Genomic DNA, 20,143 nt, shown 5'->3' with positions numbered 1-20,143 from the left:
GTTTAGAATAGTTTCTTATCAAATTAAATATATGAACAGTTTTTATTTTTAAATTATATATTTTTTCAACGATTTTTTTCATATACTGAAGATTATTTTGACTCGTATGGTATATTCACATAATTAAAAACAAGGCTCAACAATTTTTTAAAGCAAAGCTTTATTTCATATGAAAATTAATTTCTGTAACTTTGTAAAGAAGGCAAAGATAAAGAAAGATTTTAAATACTACATAAGAAATAAAAAAACACTTCCCATTAAAAGATTTTAAATTTATTTTTATTTACAATGTAACAAATAAATAAAACGAAATATTTAACAAAATACATTTTCAAAACTATTTATTATCATGACTTTCACTTGGTTTACTCCTACATATTATAGAAATTCTTCTATCACGAAGAATTTTCTCATCTTTAAAAACGGAAACTTCGTTGGCTAAGATTTCATGAGTGAATTCATATCTTGCAGCTCCCCTATAAATAGTTTTAATTACATAATGCTTAAAATGGAACAAATATTATTCATTAAACATTCAAGCAAAGTTGAATACATTTTAAGAATATTGATTTTATTGATAAAACACAGCTATAAAAATGTACAGTAATTCACAACAATACAGTAGCTATTAGAATGCCATACAAAAAAGATTCAAAACTAAAAATAAATTAATAAATAAATAAATGAGATAAAATAAAATAAACACACATCACTTGCTATTACAATGTATGGATAAAGCATTAATAATATTTCAAAAATTTATGTAGTAGGAATAAGTAATCATCAAATTGTTTGAATTTTTTTGCACTTTAGATTTCTTAAACTGAAATGCATATCTATGCAGTTCTCACCTCTAAATATTTCACTTACATTAAACCTGTCTGAGTCATCGCAATATTACATAATACATACAAATTATATATAAATCTACAAATATTAAGCAACCAATAAAAGAGTTAAATGGTAACATACACAAAGAAAAATGCAGAAAAATGAATAATGACTGTATTTTGTTCTCTTCACAATCACAGGTGTTATAATAAATAACAAAAATATAGAATCCATTTTAATAAGCTAATCAATTTATCTTCCAGATAAACTAACCAGCAAATTCCAGAAAAGCTTGCGATTGACACTGGCGTAATTGAATTATTTGTGCTATTTTTATATTATTAACCTGCCCGTCTGGGTCCAACGGACCTGCGCGATTAAGCAAACCTTTTCCAAAGCACACCTGTTTCACACAAATTGTTGAGGTCCAGTGTAGTCATGTCTGAGGTCGACCTCTTTATTCTTTCGAAGTTTTTTTTGCTGTGGATTCGATGTGAAATCTTGATTTTGATTGAATTGGATCTTTTAGACCCAGCTCCCCTATTTGTATTACTAATACATAGTTGATTTGTGATAGTATAGAAAATGGCAAACATGTTGTGTAATTTATTTTACAAGGAAGAAATGTTACAAAAATTATTAGATGTATGAATTGGAGAAAAATGTATTGAAGAAAAGGAGAATGGAAGTGTTCCACTGATGGAGAATTGATATAGATTCTGAAAACAACAGTGAAAATGACATAAATTGCTTTTTTTGGGAGGGGGGGAAGCAGTGTTTCTCCAGCAAAAAAGCACACACACACACACAAATAAATAAATAATAAAACAGGCTGCACCAAAAGTAAAAAAAAAATTTGGATTTGGATTACACAACATTTTGTTCAATGTGCTACTCTTGCATTTTTGCTCTGTGCCTATAGTACTAACAATAAATAAATAAAATAAAGAATCGATACAGAGTAAAGGTTAGACTATTTTTTTCCTATGTTAATAAATAATACAATTTTCTCTTCCTTTAAATTTTATTTCATAAAAGCATTTGGAGAAATAAAAAAATTTTATGTGCATATTTTTTACATTTAATCAAAAAGTTTATTACTGGCATATATGTAAATATACTGGCTTAGAAAAATAGATTGTATATTTGTTTAAAGGCAACTGGTCTTTTCAACTGCACTATACATTCCATTATATTAAAAACAAAATCACAATCCATTATACGAAAAAATAAAAATCCTACATAAAAAATTTAATAAAGTGGGAGCCTTCAAAGTTTATGTAATATGAGGAGTGTAAGCAAAACAATTATGCAGAGGTTTATAATAAATTATATAAAGTTTATAAATATATTAGTATAGAGGTTTATAAATATGCACTTTTTCTGAAGATTTACTATTTTTCTTCAAAAAACACAAATCCGTTCTTTTGGACTCAGTGTGCAAGTTCATGTAACTAATATGAGCGTACATGCTCACGGGTTAAAGTTCTTCCTCCTACATTCATTAAAAGAAATTTTTTATATTTATTAATTTATCTTGATCTTTAACAAATTGCTAGAAATATTTTATTATCCCTACCTACTATATATCTTGCAAGAAATAAAACAGTTAAGACATAATACTAGTAACATATAAGAGTATAAGTTTACATAATACATATATTAAGTTAATTAAAAATTTAATACATTACATACATTATTTAATACATTAATTTAACTAAAAAATTTTAATTATGTAATAATTGTGATCTATTATCACCAGCACTTATCAATATTTTATATTCAGCACTTGCAATATTCAGACTTATCAATATTTTTGCAGTAAAATGAAAACTGAGCTTCAAATTTCATAAAAATTATATGCAACATTATACTAATAATCAATAATCTGAAATACTTTTACTTTTTGCATGAAAAAATCGAAAGAATAATCACTAGAGCATGGATCACATAAAAGTATGCATTTAGTAGATTTGTACCGAACGGTGGGTAACGGTGTAATACGAAAGGCATTTTAAGTGTGTATGGATTTATTGAGATTTTATTGAATGACAAAATAGCCATGAAATTTATGAAAAAAACCCCAGCTACACACATATGTCTGTAATGAATATACCTGACTGGAATGTGTTAAAAAAATTCATTTACTCATGAAATAAATTTTTAACATGAATCTCTTTTTAAATGCATTTAGATGAGTTCAAATGCATAACAGCAGTAAAAAATTTAGAGGGGAAAAGAAAAGTACAAAAACTAAATTACAGTCAATCCCTGCTACAGCGAACTTTTAAATTACTGACTTTATAAGTTTAACATTAAAAAATTCCTTTTAGGATTTCTTCCTGATTATTGTTATAGTAACATTACTAACAGTTTTTAAATGCAAATGATCCTATTTTTTTCATTTTTAAAGTGTCCAATTTTTTTTCAGTTTTATTGATGATTATAATTATATGTGATTAGTTACTTAGCATAAAGGTCATGGTGCAAACCTTTTTCTAACTGCATATATCCTTCTAAATTAACAAATCTGTAATTATAAATGATCATTTTACATTTAAAAAAAATATAAATGTCTAACAAAAATGTTTGATGAATTCACCTTCAATTATTTTAACATCTGTATGCAAAATTAATTGACATTTTTATCTATAATTGCGTTCCAAATTGAAATGACATCATTATTCTAGTTTTAAAGTTTGTGTAAACCAGTGGTTCTAGTCTTTTCTGCCCCATTTATTCCTTTCACTACCGTTGGAAGATCATTCCCTTCTCCTTTCCAAAACAGGATACATATATATATCATAAATGTGTGCCATTATTGTAATAAGACTGCATTATTGCAATGCGATGACTTGGTAAAAGAAAGTTGCAATGGATTGACGATGATTCTCTGCATTATAACTGCACAGTTAACAAGATGACACTCGAAAATACATATAACAATAAATTCCCCAAATAGTTTTATTCCTAAATAATGCACATCATCACTGTGGGTGCGCTATGCACCCTCTTAATTTTATACAGATTACATCTTAAACAATGGATGAAATTATAAAAGTAAACTCTGTGTGGCTAGCAGCAAGGTGACATAAGCATCTAGAGGCAGAAGGGAAGACAGAAAGAGTTGCGACACAATTAAGTTTTTATAACTAATTCCATTTCAGATCACAAGGCAGTTTAATACACAAACGTTGGGTTCAGATTTCATCGATAAGTGCACATCAGAACTGCAGGGAGTTTAATTAACAAAATTATTGCTCTGTTATTTTTAGAATGAAAATGGAAGTAAAAAGGCTATTATTAATTTATTATTTTAAAGATAGATATTTTATATTCTACATATTACTGGTTCAGAAATAGATGCTTGTTTTACCTCTGCATAATTGTTTTGCTTACACTCCTCATATTGCATAAACTTTGAAGGCTCCCACTTTATTTAATTTTTTTATGTAGAATTTTTATTTTTTCATATAATGGAGTGCGATTTTTTTTTTAATATAATGGAATGTATAGTGCAGTTGAAAAGACCAGTTGTCTTTAAACAAGGAATAGAAGCCTTTATAAGTAACTGCCAGAGCAACCCTACCCACTCATGAAAATTTAGTACATGAGTTTGTTAAAGTGGTTATGCCCAAATAGCTGGATATGTGTGTACTATACGAAAGCTGTGGGGTCTTCCAGTCTGTGCAAAATAAAAAAATTGTAAAATGTAATAATAAAAGTAAAAGCCTTAATTTCAACAATGCTAGTACAAATGATAAAGTATTACTTATAAATGTGAAAATTAGTATGGTGTAAATTTAAGGTTTATGATTATTCGCAATAATTAATGAGTATATAAAATTTTTATAATTGCGATAATGTGTGAAAAATTTTTGGAAACACTTGCCTGAAGCGTCAAAATTGTGATATGAATGTTCCAGAAACAAGATTTACAGATTGGACTCAGATCTTAACAGGACTCTAAAACTGTAAGATTGTTTTAAAAGAATATAGTACTTAAAATTATTATTGAATTCAAAATTTTACAACTTGTGTAATTATTTAACTGTTCAAAAGTAAATTTGATATTTTGTATTTTCAAAATTATATCTCTCATATTTTGCTGCTCTAATGCTTTTTCTCTCAAAAGGGCCTCTCTATCGCTTTGTCTTTTTCTTTTTGAAAGGGGGAAATGTGTAAGATAAAAAATATGAAAGCAAACTTTTTAAATTTAATTGGCTATAATCTCTTTTATTTTTTTATTTAATTTCGAGACTTCATCTCTCTATCTTAAAAACAGCACTATAAGTCTAAACTGCGTCATTCAAATTAATGATGCAATCTCATGTAATGCTTAAAGCAGATGCCTCTTGCCAAATCAAATAACTGTAAACCAAAACTTTTTTTTTTTACTCGAAATTTTGACTCCCTCTCTTCTTCCTTTGAACTGATGTGTCATTTTTCGCTTCAACTTCTGTGCTGCGTGAATGTTTCACTATGCTCTCTTCTATCACCATAGTAACAAAGTGCAAAATGTTTTCGAAATATGCATGACTAGGAGTGCCAAGTGAATCACAATTTAATCTGGCTTGACTTGTTCCTCTTTAATATGGATAAAGAATCTAAGCTAAACAACATTGCTACGCTTCACATTTTTAGTGGCAATGATTCTCTGTATTATAACTGCGTAGTTAGCAAGATGACACTTGAAGAATTACACATAACAATATATTCCACACATTTTATTCATAGATAATGCACATCATCACTGTGGATGTGCTATGCAAATCCCAAATTTATACAGATTAAATTTTAAACAATGGGCAAAATTAGAAAAGTAAACTCTGCATGGCTAGCGGCAAGGCAACACAAGCATCTAGAAGCAGAAATCAAGAGAGAAAAGAGAGAGCTGCAATGCAATTAAGCTTTTATAATGAATTCCATTACAGATCACATGACAGTTTAATGTACAGGTGTTGGGTGCAGATTTCATCGACAGGTGCGCATCAGAATTGCAGGGATTTTAGTTAGCAAAATTATTGCTCTGTAATTTTTAGAATGAAAACGGAAGTTAAAGGGCTATTATTAATTTATTGTTTGAAAGATTTTTACAGACAGATATTTTATATTACACGTATACTTATTTAGATTTAAATTATTTTCTAATGCATTTTATATATTAAATAACAAAAAGGATAGAAAATATTGCTTGATTAATACCAAAACTTGAATAAAAATATTTTTTTATATATAAACTAAAACTAAATACTTGACAGCTAAATGAAAGACTGACTGAATTCCCCCACTCTGCAACTATGAAATTCCACCCTAGGAGGAAATTCTTCCCTGGTGTAGACACCAAGTTTTAGTAACACATTATTACTACTTTCACAACCAATATGATGAGGAGTTCATATTTTCTCAAATTTAATTTCTATGCCCATACCAGACAAAGACTGTCATTTTCCAGTTCAATTTCTGCAAAAATATCTTCAGCACCTGAATTTTTACATCTATCATCATCATCACATTTGGAAAAAATCCACATCACATTCTGAAAATACTGAAATGCCTTCACCAACTGCTTCATAATAGATAAAATACAGTCAAAAGTCGTTAATCCGGACTCATCGGGACTTCAGCGATTCCGGATTATCGATTTTTCCGGATTATAGATCATCAGTTTAAATCTGGTAAGATGGCATGCAGAAATTATAAAATTAAAAATATGAAACCGTAATTTATGAAATAAAGAACAATTATAATCTAAAGGGTATCAAAATTTACAAAAAGAAAAAGCTTAATATTTGTTTACTTTATTAAACATTTCTTTCAATGTAAGTTGTTTAAGTTGCTTCGTTTCATGTGATAATACTCTCTCTTTAATTCTATTAAACAGACATAATTTCTTGTTTAGTTACAAAGTTCCGCTGTTCAAGTCCTATAATTGCTATGTCGAAAATACCGACTAATTTGTCAATCGAAATTTTTTCGTTTTCAATAACCTCTGTTACTTTCTTCACTATCGGAAGCGAATTATAATGACGAGGAACTTGTTTTAAATCATATCAAACCCCCGCTGAGCAGCGTGAAATTGATAAACAGATTTCGGATTTCGAAACATACTTTCGCTTTAGATCCTTTACATATTACAATTATCGAAAATTCTATTTGATATAATCAAAAGTTCAAGCTTACTTTTATAAAATTGCTCTAACAGTCTGCAAAAAATAATAAGCCGGATCCAATTCGAAGATTAAGGAAAAACGCAATCTGTTTGAAAATATAGCTTATTTTTAAATTTTTTGTAATGCATCATCTCTCCTCCTTGAAATGTTTATTTAGTTTAGTCTTTATTTTTAATATAACATAGTAGTTACTTCTACTTCTTTTTCTTGCTGCCACTGTTTGCATTGAAAGCGGACTGTCTCAACCTAATTGAGATGCAAAAACGAAACAATGTTACGTCATCTGAAAAGCCGATTCGTGCCGATAGCTGATTGGTTGCCGTGAGATGACGTCATTCCTACTTCTGCCATAAGTATCTCGCGTCGCTCTGGCTCAATCCTCATTCCATTTTCAGTCGCACGTGAAGGTTGTCTTAGCACGGCTCTCGGTTTTACCAAATCGATTTGATTTTTCTTCTGCGATCAGTTGTTAGCACATAAAAGGTTGCTCACCGGTCTTAAGTGACCAAAGAGTAGTAAAAAGGCCTTAGTGCGATTTTACTGATTCTTTGCATCTATTTTTCCCTGATGACTGAACTGGTTTAAGGACTTGATCAACATGTCACTGGTCAAACTAATTTTCGCTCGATATGCGGAATTAACTTCCAAAGAGAAAGATTTACCTTTGACTGAGGATGAAAGAATTGATCTGGATTTTCTATTAAAGCTTCTCCCTAACCTATCGGATAAAGTACGTGCAAGTCTGAACTCTGCACGTGGCTCTGAACTAGGCTTAGCGCAAGTCGGTTCTAATCGGTTAGCGTCTAATGATATTGATTCCCATCATGCTGATGTCTCACAACACGATATGCATTGGACTGCTGTTACCAAAAGTACGAAACGTACTCTGAGCGATACTGAATCGGACCCTCCTGAGGTGCAAAACAAATTTGATGTTCTTGCGAACATAGCTGATGATGACTCCGCACTTACTGTCGAACAGTACACGCACAGTACCAGACATGAAGGTGATGTTAGCTTGAAACGAAATCCCAAACCGAAGGCTCCCAAAAGCTTAAAAATCTCGCCTAGTCAGGACATAGGTAGTAAAATTACACAAACACTGAGTTCTGAGTTTGCGGTCAGCAGCCACAATAATGTGGCGCCATCTCGTGAAGGAACTGAGAAACAGGCTACAGCGAGTAGGTCTGGAACCGAAAACGCAGCGCGACCACTCAGTTATCCAGATGAGGTCACGTGCCCGACTGGGCGAACTGACGCTCATATTCCCCAGGCTGGCGCAACTCAAATGAACACTATGGAGGAGAGACTCAGTGAAAATGCCAATAATGGTGAGGATAACAATAGTATGGACACGGACGCTAGTACGTCTAAACAAAATACAAGCTCAGATGAAAACATAGAAACGGAATTTGTGAAAAAGTCACGGATACCACCCATAACTATTAAAGTAGATTACCCTACTTGGAAAAACATAGCTAGGGCACTTAAACAGAGAAACATTGAGTTTAACTCTAATAAGAATAATAAAGGGATTAAAATTTTCATCAGAAACCCTGAACACTACAGGCAGACTGTTACTTATTTAAAAGACACGAAAATGGAACATCACTCTTTCACGCTTCCTGAGGATAAAGACATAAAAGTTGTGATAAGAGGTCTTTTAAGAGATACAGATACGGTAGAAATACAAGAGGAGTTAGAGGATTTAGGATACAAAGTTGAATCAGTTAAACAACTTACGCGCAGAAGAAAAGGGGAGGTTATTAAACTTCCGCTATTTTTAGTTACTCTGCCTAAGAAACCCAAATCCAAAGATATACACAACGAAACTCACTTATGTGACCTAGGAATTAAAGTCGAAAATTATAAAGGTAGATCGGGCACGCTACAATGCTATAGGTGCCAAGGATTTCATCATACGCAAACTGGCTGTAACTATGCACCCAAGTGCGTGAGATGCGGAGAGGGACATTTGTCCTTTGAATGCCCTAATAAAAACTCTGACTTGCCATCATGTTGTGCAAACTGTAAACAATCTCACACCTCGAACTTTAGGGGTTGTGAGATGTTCCCTAAAAAAAAACAAGATAAGCCAAAAGTCTATACTAGTAGGGTTATAGAAAATAAATCATTTGCACAAGCCCTGTCTACTGGTTTGTATGCAGACACGATCAAGGAAGCAAAAACTGTTTTTGCACACCTGGCCGAGCTTGTATCGGTCATTAAGAGCTCCGGCTTTCTTTTAACACAGCAAATAGGACAAAATGCACCTACTCATAAGGACAAAACTACCATAAATCAAGATCTTAATGGATAGGCACACCACACAAGGAGATCCCATAAAATTAGCATTCTGGAATGCTCATGCCATTCAGAACAAGTTGACGGAATTTTTAAACTTCCTTAACAATCACAATATTGATATTGCCCTTGTAACAGAGACTTTTGCCACGCCATGCGTGCGTATAAATTTGCCTAATTACCGCACATATAGGTGCGATCGTTTGAGTCACCGTGGTGGGGGGCCGCAATTTATGTGCGAAACTCGCTACAGTCCTGTTTGATTAGCCAAGATAGAAACGACGGACATGAGATGGTCGCAGTCTCAGTGTACTTACCGCAATATGGTAATTTGAATTTCATTTCATTTTATAATCCGCCCAGGAAACTACTGACGGAAAGTGTTCTTTCCAAACTTCTTTCTGACACTAATAAGTATATCCTAACGGGTGATCTCAACGCAAAGCACTCCGAGTGGGGGTGCCGTAAAACTAACCAAAATGGTAAGGTCCTCTATGAATTTATAAATAATCACCCAGTTGCCTTGCATGTTACTGAGGAGTATACGTATAGACCACAGAACCCAAGAAATGCAGACCTTCTTGATATTCTTCTGACAAATACTTCAATCCCTATTTATACTGAAGTAAAGCACGAATTGAGCTCTGACCATATACCGGTCATTGCTTACCTAGGCACTACTAAAGAGGCAGAAAATGAAATGATCCGCACGACTGACTGGAATAAGTTCCAGAAGTTTCTCAGTCAGAATCCGCCCATCTTTGATTCTCTGAACTCGCGGAAAGATATAGATGATGCAGTTGATACCCTCACTGATTCAATCAATAATGCTATTAAAAATGCCTCTAGACACGTGAGAAGAAATAATAACGCTGGCATTCTGCCACAGGAAATTAGAGAGATGATTAAGGACCGGAATAGGACGAGGAAAGCGTGGCACCTTACATGGAGCCCTCACGTTAAAAGAGATATGAACAAATTAAATAAATTAATTAAAAAGAAAATAGATGAGCATAAGAGAGATGTATGGGAAGAAAAAATTCAGAATCTTAGTCCGAATGATGGCAGTCTCTGGACGTTCATGCGTAACTTGAAAAGGCAGCGTACATGCAATAAGCCGATTTATACTGAAAACTCTGTTGCTCTCAACAATAAAGACAAATCGACGGTCCTTGCGGACCATTTAGAAGAGCAGTTCAGACCTAACATGACGCCCATGGACATTAATTTTGTCAATGAGGCATGCTACTTTGTTAGGGATTGGCTTAATGCCCACACTGCTAAGAGGTACATGGCCACTGCTACCCCCAGTGAGATCAAAGAAATCACAAAGAAGCTTAAAGTCAAAAAGGCCCCTGGCATAGACGGTATTAATAATCACGCACTTAGAAATCTGCCCTGCAATGTTGTGACAAAATTCACGAGTATTATCAATGCGTGTCTTAGTCAATGCTATTTTCCCACAAAATGGAAAATCGCAAAAGTTATTTTATTGCCTAAACCCGGCAAGGATAACACTAAGCCAGATGGGTACAGGCCCATTAGCTTGCTTCCGGGACTAGGAAAGGTCTTTGAGAGATTAATCTACAGCAGATTGAAAAACTATATTGAATTACTGCCTCCGGAACAATTTGGTTTCCGGAGAAAGCTTTCAACAACGAAGCAGCTGGTTCGGCTCGTCGAGTTTTGTGGGGATGCGCTTCACAAGAAACAAAATGTCGCCTTACTCATGCTAGACGTGGCGAAGGCATTCGACCGCGTCTGGCATGAGGGGCTTATTTATAAACTTATAAATCTCCCTATGGATAGAGAGCTGATTCAGCTAATTATGTCTTTCATCACTAATAGGAAATTCACTGTGGCTATTGGAAAGGACATCTCCAGTTTACGCACCATGAATGCAGGCGTCCCACAGGGGTCCATTTTAGGGCCCGTCCTGTATTTATTTTATGTTCATGACTTTCCTAGGGCTCACATTGGAAGAAATTACTTTCTTGGGTGCTATGCGGACGATACGGCATTAGCCGTAAAGTCCGCAAACGCACACCATGCAATCAAGAAATTACAGGAGCTTCTACCAGTGGTAGAAAAGTGGTGTAAGACTTGGAGAATTGCTATTAATGCCAGCAAATCGCAATTATTATCGATAAGAAGGAAAAATACAGAGTTGACTATTAACAGTAAGCTCTTCTTATTCTCTGAAGAGATTCCTAGAGTTAGTAAGGCGAAATATTTAGGAGTAATGCTAAATGAAAGATTAAAATGGGGAGATCATATAACAGAGGTCAGAAGAAAAATTTTCACTGTTGTAAATAGTCTCATCCCTATATTGGGTAATTATTCTAGCTTAGACCTCAGGAAAAAGAGGCTAGTTTATATCACGGTAATTAGGCCATTGATGACTTATGCGTCGCCGGCCTGGTGCACGGCTACCAAGGAGGATATAAAGAGACTTCAAATCATGCAAAACAAAGTCTTAAGGCTTATCACCCATGCTCACTTTTTTGTGAGCAATGCTACACTACACTGTGACTTAAAACTGGACACTCTAGAAGAGCACCTGAATAAGATCAACAGGAAATTCTTCACGAAAGCTCTGAACTGTGACCATATGAGAAATTTTGATATCTTTACCTACGAAATATTGAATGAGGACGCCAAACTGCGCCCACTTGCGGCCCACCTTATCAGGGACCCGAACTTTCCCACCTAGTGCCCACCTGTAAATGATGTACCCAATGTGTTTATTAGCATTCTTAATTTTGTATTTTACTCATTTATTGTACTGTGTATTTCTTAAATTCTCTAGTTTTATTCACATTCTACACTCATTTTATGACTCCCACTTAGTCACGCCTTTACCGGGCCGGTTACTTGCTTGTAAGCTCTTGCGTTGTTGGTCTTCCTATTCTTTATCCGTCTTTCTCCTCCTTACTGCGGACATTATGTGAAGATAGTTCTATGTTATTGTGCCCATCCGGCATGAATTTGATTGAGCCAGATAAACTACTGATCTCAGTGGTATTCTGGCTATAAGTTATCAGTCAGTCAGTCAGTCAGGCTCAATCCTTCTAGTTCCTGGTTTACCGGCTGGTGTGTGAGCGGTTTCCAGCCCCTTCCAAAGGATGCCTGCAGTCCAAAAGTTCGGTGAAAGGATGCCTTGATTTCGGTGAAAGGATGCCTTGATTCCGGTTTACAAGATAATGGTTCCAGATTGAAGTTCTTCAGTTCCGGGGGGTGTCCTGTGAGTGACTACCGTAGGCAGCGTCCATGTTTCTTCAAGGAGGGTGGAATTAAGTGCAAACGGCGTTTTTAAGTGGTTTTTAAGTGGTTTCACAATTAAATTTTTCAGGTGTTTTCTTGACCATTGATTATGGACTTATGGAATGGGTAGCCTGCTTTATTTTTAGGCGGCATAGTCACTATTTAGGACTTTTTTCATTTTTTTTTTTTTGAAATTTGTTTGTATAGAATGCCAGTGTTTTGGAGTACAGGTAAAAATATTTGATGAATGATGATTACGTTATGTTCTGCCTAATACTCTAATATTGTTGAAATTTATTTTATGTGTTTTTATTTTTTTTATTATATTGTTAATAAATTGGTTAAGTTCAAAAATCTTTTATTGTCTTCAATGTCTGCACAACATAACTCAGGGAGCTTTCATTGCTACCACTGCTAAATGTTTAATATCTTTAAACTTTAAACTTTGCTTTAGCATCACAATCTGCAACATTAACTGAATTAGATAATTTTAGCTTAGTTTATACCATCCGTTATACATTAAATGCATATGCGTAAGCGTTTTATGCGCACGCACACGCGCATATTCGCAGCCGTAATGGTCTTACACGCACACGTAAACGCCTATGCACATGTGTCAACGCGACGCATGAGCAGAAAGTTTGTAGCTTTGAGGTCCAAATTATAGATCATTCCTGATTATGGGTGTCCGAATTAACGACTTTTGACTGTACTCATTTTTATCATCTCCACTTTTAACATTATTTACAAAATAAGTTTGCTGAAAATAATTTCAAATGATGAATTTTATTAAAAAAAACTGCCTTAATTTTTTTTGACACCAAAGTTATGCATCAGAAAGAGAAATATACATTTATTGTACCCTTCCCAAACATGCAAAATAAAATACTAACTCTTGGCCATTCTGTAACCAATAGGAAACATGAAAAAAGCTGCCTTGGTGAAAAATGAAACAATTTTAATCATTATAAATTTTTAATATCTGTTAGCACAGAACAGTTGGCAACCAAGAGCAGAATTGTCAACTTCTAAGTTAAAACCCCTACAACTCACTTTCAGAGCTCTTCAAACAATACTAGCATCATAAATGTTTTGTAGTTGGCCTTCTGAGTAACAAGAAGACTTTGCACACTGTTTAAGTATCTTGGCTTTTGACATTTTCTAAATCATTATTAAAAAAAGTAGGTACTTATATCGTTCCGTTCATAAAGGACTAACAATGCCAGAGCTATAATTCAAATTTTTTAAAAATTTTCTGCTAAAGTACACTGCACGAAAAAAAAGGGGACAGTTCTATATCTCCCATTCTACTGGGCCGATTGGTGAAATTCAAACTGCGTTTATCATGTTTCGAAAGCACGACTTAGGATATATATTAGATTTATATATAGCATTGTTCTAGCATAGGTATTATGGCACAAAAATCGGACTTTTTCTGAAATAACATATAATTTTATTTTCATATTTTGATTCTACGACTCAAATTATGCCTAGATATTAAATTTTGGCCCAGTAGAACAAGAGATATAGAACTTTTTTTTTGGCAGTGCACTTTTCCTTTTAAACCCATTGTAAAAATGGTATCATCTTATAAAAATACTCAGTTTTTTCAGCACTGAAAATATCCTTTTCGTTGCATACATTATCTTAAACACTTTTTTAATAAATTTCATTCATAAATTTTCCTAATGAAGTACATTTCCCTTTTTTAAACCTATCCAATCAGCCATTTCAGCATAAAAGAACTGTTTCCCCATATTGTTTAATTTACTCACCCACTTCTTCCTAAAGCACTTTTCTAGATTTTGGTAGATTGCAGTTTCAATGAATGATGAATCATTTCAGCTGCTTCTTACACATCTTTACGCTCATCCTCTTTCAATGTTTCTTCGACTTCAAAATTTTTTTATGAACAAAAATTATAAGACCTCAGCTTTCCTTCGTGATATAAACTGCAGACTTAACTAAATTTGGCTCAGCAACATATTTTTCTATTGATACTCACTTTATTTTCAATTCATAATGCTTTATATTTAAAGTTTACCATATAGCTCAATTTTTCATGCAAAAAATTTTTGTCATTAATGGGCTAATGGATTATATAAAACAATATTTCTAAAACTTTTTGGGTATACTATTCACGTTTACAAAATCCTGAATGTTCTATGCGCCCCTGTGAACCTGCATATATTTTGTTTACCAAAATATGAAAGAAAACTTAAAGAGTGATGACAAGGTTGAGTTATTCCAACATTAATGTAATTAAAAGTAAACTCACAATCATATTTAACTAAATTACATGAAGGAGGAGTAACAAAATTGGTTTAATGAAAAGGATATGCCTGATAAGTTGCATAATGGGAATGCTATGAGAAATTTTTGTACGATATTCTACAAATCAAGATAAAATTTGGGTATCTTCTTCTGTAGCCAAAACTGTTTATATCCAGATTTAAATTCAAATTTCAATTCTTTATTTATTCTAAATTCAGTAAATTCTTCTTCTAAATTTGGAAATGCTTCTGAAATCACACATAAAAATGAGTCCAAAAGTCAATTGAAAATATCTGTATTTAAATATATCTTAAAATCATTTCTTTTGAAGTCCCTTTGCAGAGCTTCCAAATGTTGACAATATTCAAACATCTTTGTTATTTTTTCCTAGACTGTAATATTCAAATACTGCCATATAAACACTATTATTTCTCACTACTCTCAATTATTATATGTGGCGTTCCAACAGATACTTCAACTTCTATTCATGAGATGGCGCCACGTGTAAAATCCAGTTCTTAATCGGAGCAGCAAAGCGACGCATTACTCACTCAGACTTCTCGTCAGACAACTGTACGCGACGGTAGCATGAACTGTGTTCCGAGCTCTGCGTTGATCTCTGCAATGTAATTTAAATTGTAATTTAGTTCTTAATATATTCTTTTGTTATAGGAGATTGTCTACTCTTATTTTCTTTAACTATATCATGCATTAAGCACATGACCACCAAAAGTGGTGACCTTTTGACTGAGCACGCTACTGACAATGGATTTTCAACGACCCTAAGTCACGTGCATCCAAGGCATTCTGAAGAACTGACTAAAAATAACAACGAATATGGACATTAAACGTATGCTACAACATACCCCTTCAATTATTTCTAGAAGTATTGATATATATTGCTTGTGTTTTTTTCAAAGTCGTGCATATCATCGCAAGGAGCTTCAGCAATTCATCAATGTGATCTGTTCCGTTCCGCTGACTTCGCCAGTCGTGCAATAATTCTTCAATCATTCAACTTTTGTGACAAATGTGATACAATAGTGATTTTTGCTAAATGTGCTACATCAGTAATTTTTCTGCAACGTGCTACGGCAAAATTCTTCCCTCAGTGTTCGAAAGTAGTGAATTTTTTTCCCATGTGCTACAGGAGTGATTTCCTTTTTTCCTTCGAAAGTGCCTTAGCAGTGTGAAGTGGTGATTTTGTGTGTGCGCAATACAAAATGAACACATAATTTTTTTTCTCAAATAAGGGTTTCTTTTCAAATGCATTTCGGTAAAATATTATTTGTGTGCGTAATTGCTGACCCTGTCTTATGTGTGTGTATCATTATGTAAATTTTTTCTGCATGGTTAAAATATTTATTGTTATCATGGTAAAATATCAATAGTGTATCCTCATGCTACAATATTTGTGCTGTTAAGTGTTTATTAGTTAAAGTGAAAATTATCTATCAGTATGCCCGATGATATTCCACCAGAGCCACAAATCACACGCGATGCGGTGAAGCCACCGCCTTTCTGGAAAAATAATCCTTCATTGTGGTTCGCTCAGATCGAAGGACAATTTTCTATTGCTCGCATTAGCGAGGATTCTACAAAATTCAACCATGTAGTTGCAGCAATTGAGTCTGATATTCTGAATTCAGTGCATGACTTAATTCTCAAACCACCTGATTGTGATAAATACTCCAAACTGAAACAGCGGCTCGTTGAAATCTATTCAGAAAGTGAATCTTCAAAAATACGTACTTTACTACAAGGACTTGAACTTGAAGATCAGCGACCTTCATACTTGCTGTCACGAATGCGTGATCTGGCAGGAAGCCATTTTAATGACGACTTGTTGAAGTCACTATGGCTTTCGCGTCTCCCTAACAACATACAAATAATTCTTGCTGCTTCCAATGAAAATCTAACCCGTTTAGCAGCAATGGCTAACAAAATTAATGAACTAGTTACTCCAGCTTATGTCAGTGCTGCTAATGCTGCCTGCACCTTCCAGTTCATCCCTCGAACAACAAGTGGCTGAATTGACCAAAAAAGTATCTGAACTCTCTACAAGTCTTCATGCTTCACGGAGATACAATCGATCAAATCAGGGCCCATGTAATAAATTTCGTGCCCGAAGCAGGAGTCGATTTCGTCACAATACTCGAACGCAGTACAAAGAACCAACAAGTGGCATATGTTTTTATCATATGAATTTTGCCGTTCAAGATCACAAGTATGCCCCTCCATGCACTTTTGAACAAGCGGGAAACTAAATGGGCGGTCTTCTGCTGGCCAACAGAATGTCTGCCACATCGACAGAATAGTACTGGCTGATCTTCAACTCAGTTATGTTTTCTAGTAGATACTGGAGCTGACATATCAGTGCTCCCGAGAACTAAAACAAATGCTCACCAACTTAATAAACTTGTACTGTATGCAGCCAATGGTACCCAAATTGCAACCTACGGCACCAAACTATTGACACTTGATTTAAACTTGCGCCGGACTTTCAACTGGCCTTTTATTATTAATTAGTACTTAATATATTCTTTTGTTATAGGAGATTGTCTACTCTTATTTTCTTTAACTATATCATGCATTAAGCACACGACCACTAAATATATATGCCCTCCCCCAAATATCATATAGATCTTCATTCATGCCCTTAGACCACTTCAGCACCCACTGGAGGGGTAAGGCCCAATTTGAGAATCGGTGAAATGAAAGAATAAAAAGTATCAACCACCTAAAAAAGTTGGAATACAAGATCATTTTATCACTCATGTATCCTGCTGAATTCCCTATGTTTCATTTCCAGTTTTGTTTCTCAACAAATGCTTATTACATGGGTATTACACCTGGCTCTCATAGCCTTTGAAAGACAAAGAAAAGTTCAGTAAATGATAAAAGAACAAAATAATGTAAAAGCATTTACTGCTATCTTAACAGATGATTTTAAGAGCTAGAAATTTTTCAACTAGAATTTACATTTTTTTTAATTATGAAAAATATTCCTCTCTCAACAATAAAGATTTATCAAAACATTGATCAAATTTATTGCATCTGCTTTTCATATGCCAAAAATTTCAGTTCCTATATCTGGCATTATAGTATAGTGTGGTTTGAGCATATTTATAAAACAGTGAAATATGCCATTTTGAAACAAACCAAAATAAATATTTTATTTTTATTCACTTGCCAAATGGAAAGTGGCATTAATCATGAAGTTGAGACCGAATGAAAACAAAATATATTAAATTACTGAGGGACTTAAAAGAATATATATTTTTTAAATTTCAATAGAACTTGATGGAATATACAGAAATATAAAAAATTTGATGCATGATAAACAGTGACCTTACTTCATGATGTATAAGGATCGTCTTGGAAGCAAAACATCCACAAATACACTTTTATTTTTTCCCATAACAAGCCTCATGACTGCAGATGAAAGTAAAGAAATTCCAGCAATAGTATCTCCACAAAACTAAAACAGAACATTTCAGACACACATAAAAGGGGAAAACAAAAGCAAAAAATATGTATTTTGAATATTTATACTGATGACTGAGTTAATGTTAATTACAACAAATTATGTGCACATTTATGGAGTAAGAACAACTTCCTTAATTACTCTACATTAAAGTACAAGAATTCTGAATTTATAGAAAGTGGAAGTATATTTTAACCCTCTCAGCGTTATGGCCGGAACATTCTGTAAAGAAGGCCGGCTTCTTATTCATTACACATGAAAATTTCTGCTAGCTTTTAATGTATCCGATTTCGGTATGGATGTATATTGAAAGAAAAAGAATCAAGGTACAAAGTGAGAGAGCAGTCTTTTAATTAAAATCAAGAAAATACCACTTATTCATGACAGTTTGAGGAACTTTTGAAATTTTAGGGTTAATCCTGTAACGCTTGGAGGGTTAAAACAAGAGACACAGTTAAATTTGAACTTGAATAAATAAATAAATAAAATTCAATGCAAATTTAAAGAAATGATGAAATTCAACTGGAATTCTTAATACAATACTAATAGTTAACAAGGGGAAATGAAGAATCACTCACTACTTCGCATGTTTTTAACAACTGCACAAACTCGGTATCTGTGTACACATCAATCTATTTTCACATAAAAAAACATCAGAGAATTGCACAAACTTGGCATTGCACAATTGCTTGACTTTTTAGGAAGAAAAATGTACACATCGATCTAGTTACACTTAAAACTTCAAAGGAGCACCCAATTCTTCTTACTCTTGTAAAAGCGACAAACAAAACGTGCCAAATAAGTGGGCAATTCTGCATTTCACCTGTTAACAAAATTTATGACACTGATGCAAAGAAGAAAGTATCAAACTATTATTGTACCTTTCATAAAAACTGCAATCTCATATATATGATATTATATTACAAGAAATACTAAACTATAAATCAACTAATTATGAGCAGCAACAAAACACAAAATGGTTGCTAATGAAAACAATACAATTATTACTGCTTCAAGTAAGTTTTACAAAACATACACACATATAAATGTTACAAGATAAAAAACATGCTAATAAAAATGCTAGTTTTAATCTGCAATAGTCCCTTAATTCTCCTTTTTAATTTAGTTATCTTCCCTTTTCTTCCTAAAAATAGTACCTGCTTACAATAAATTGCTATTAATTTCATCATTTCAAAATTAATCCAAGCTATACGATTCTTGCAAAACATTAATGGTGCATAATGATTCAGCCAATGAAAATTTCAAATCTGAAAACAAAAAATTAACCAATAGGGATAAAATTGCTCTTAAAGTTTCATCTTGGATTTTTTGCTCTTGCTTGCTGCTCTGATAGGATTTTGCTGTTTACCTCTTTTTAATCAACTACATTTTCATAATGTTACAGGCATAAATTGATCAAGAACAGGTATGTAGATTGTGCCCTTCGTGCTATGTAGTTCAAGTTAAGAACGTGCTTCTGAAGAATTGTTTTCTCTAGAAGTAAAATATGTTCAATTGGCAATGATTGCCATACCATAAACTTGTAAATCATCCCACACGCACATGCATGTAAAAGTAAAGTATTAAAAAAATATGAATAAATAATGTGCATGACACATCATAAAACTATACACATAACTGAAGGTGTTCCAATGAAAAAAAAAACTGACTACAGAAGTATTGATAATATTAATTTATTTGTAACTTCTCATTCTCAAATCAGAAACATGATTTGCTTTTTTAATGAAAGGTTCAAACTAAAGAACGGTATCAAGTAGGGTTTTATGAAAGCTTCAGGTTAAAAATTTCT

General features: G+C 33.3%; 1 protein-coding gene across 3 annotated transcripts in view; it reads right to left on the bottom strand.

The window, feature by feature from the left end:
- Positions 1–251: 251 nt before the first annotated feature.
- The window catches only part of LOC118193510 (RNA demethylase ALKBH7, mitochondrial), a 38,082-nt gene continuing 18,190 nt past the window's right edge, over positions 252–20,143 (bottom strand). For all 3 annotated transcript variants that reach the window (XM_085827509.1, XM_035364608.2, XM_085827510.1), the window contains exons 3-4: positions 18,203–18,327; positions 252–476 (exon numbers count right to left, since the gene is read on the bottom strand). In XM_085827509.1, the coding sequence (XP_085683635.1) occupies positions 338–476; positions 18,203–18,327 (264 nt within the window). In that variant the 3' untranslated portion in view covers positions 252–337. The remainder of the gene's footprint in view (positions 477–18,202; positions 18,328–20,143) is intronic.

This window comes from Stegodyphus dumicola, chromosome 12, assembly GCF_044657685.1.
Source record: "Stegodyphus dumicola isolate Sdum_Otavi_A_Nest chromosome 12, ASM4465768v1".
Classification (NCBI taxonomy): domain Eukaryota; kingdom Metazoa; phylum Arthropoda; class Arachnida; order Araneae; family Eresidae; genus Stegodyphus; species Stegodyphus dumicola.
Note: the sequence above shows the minus strand (reverse complement) of the source record. Positions and strands in the feature narration are given on the sequence as shown.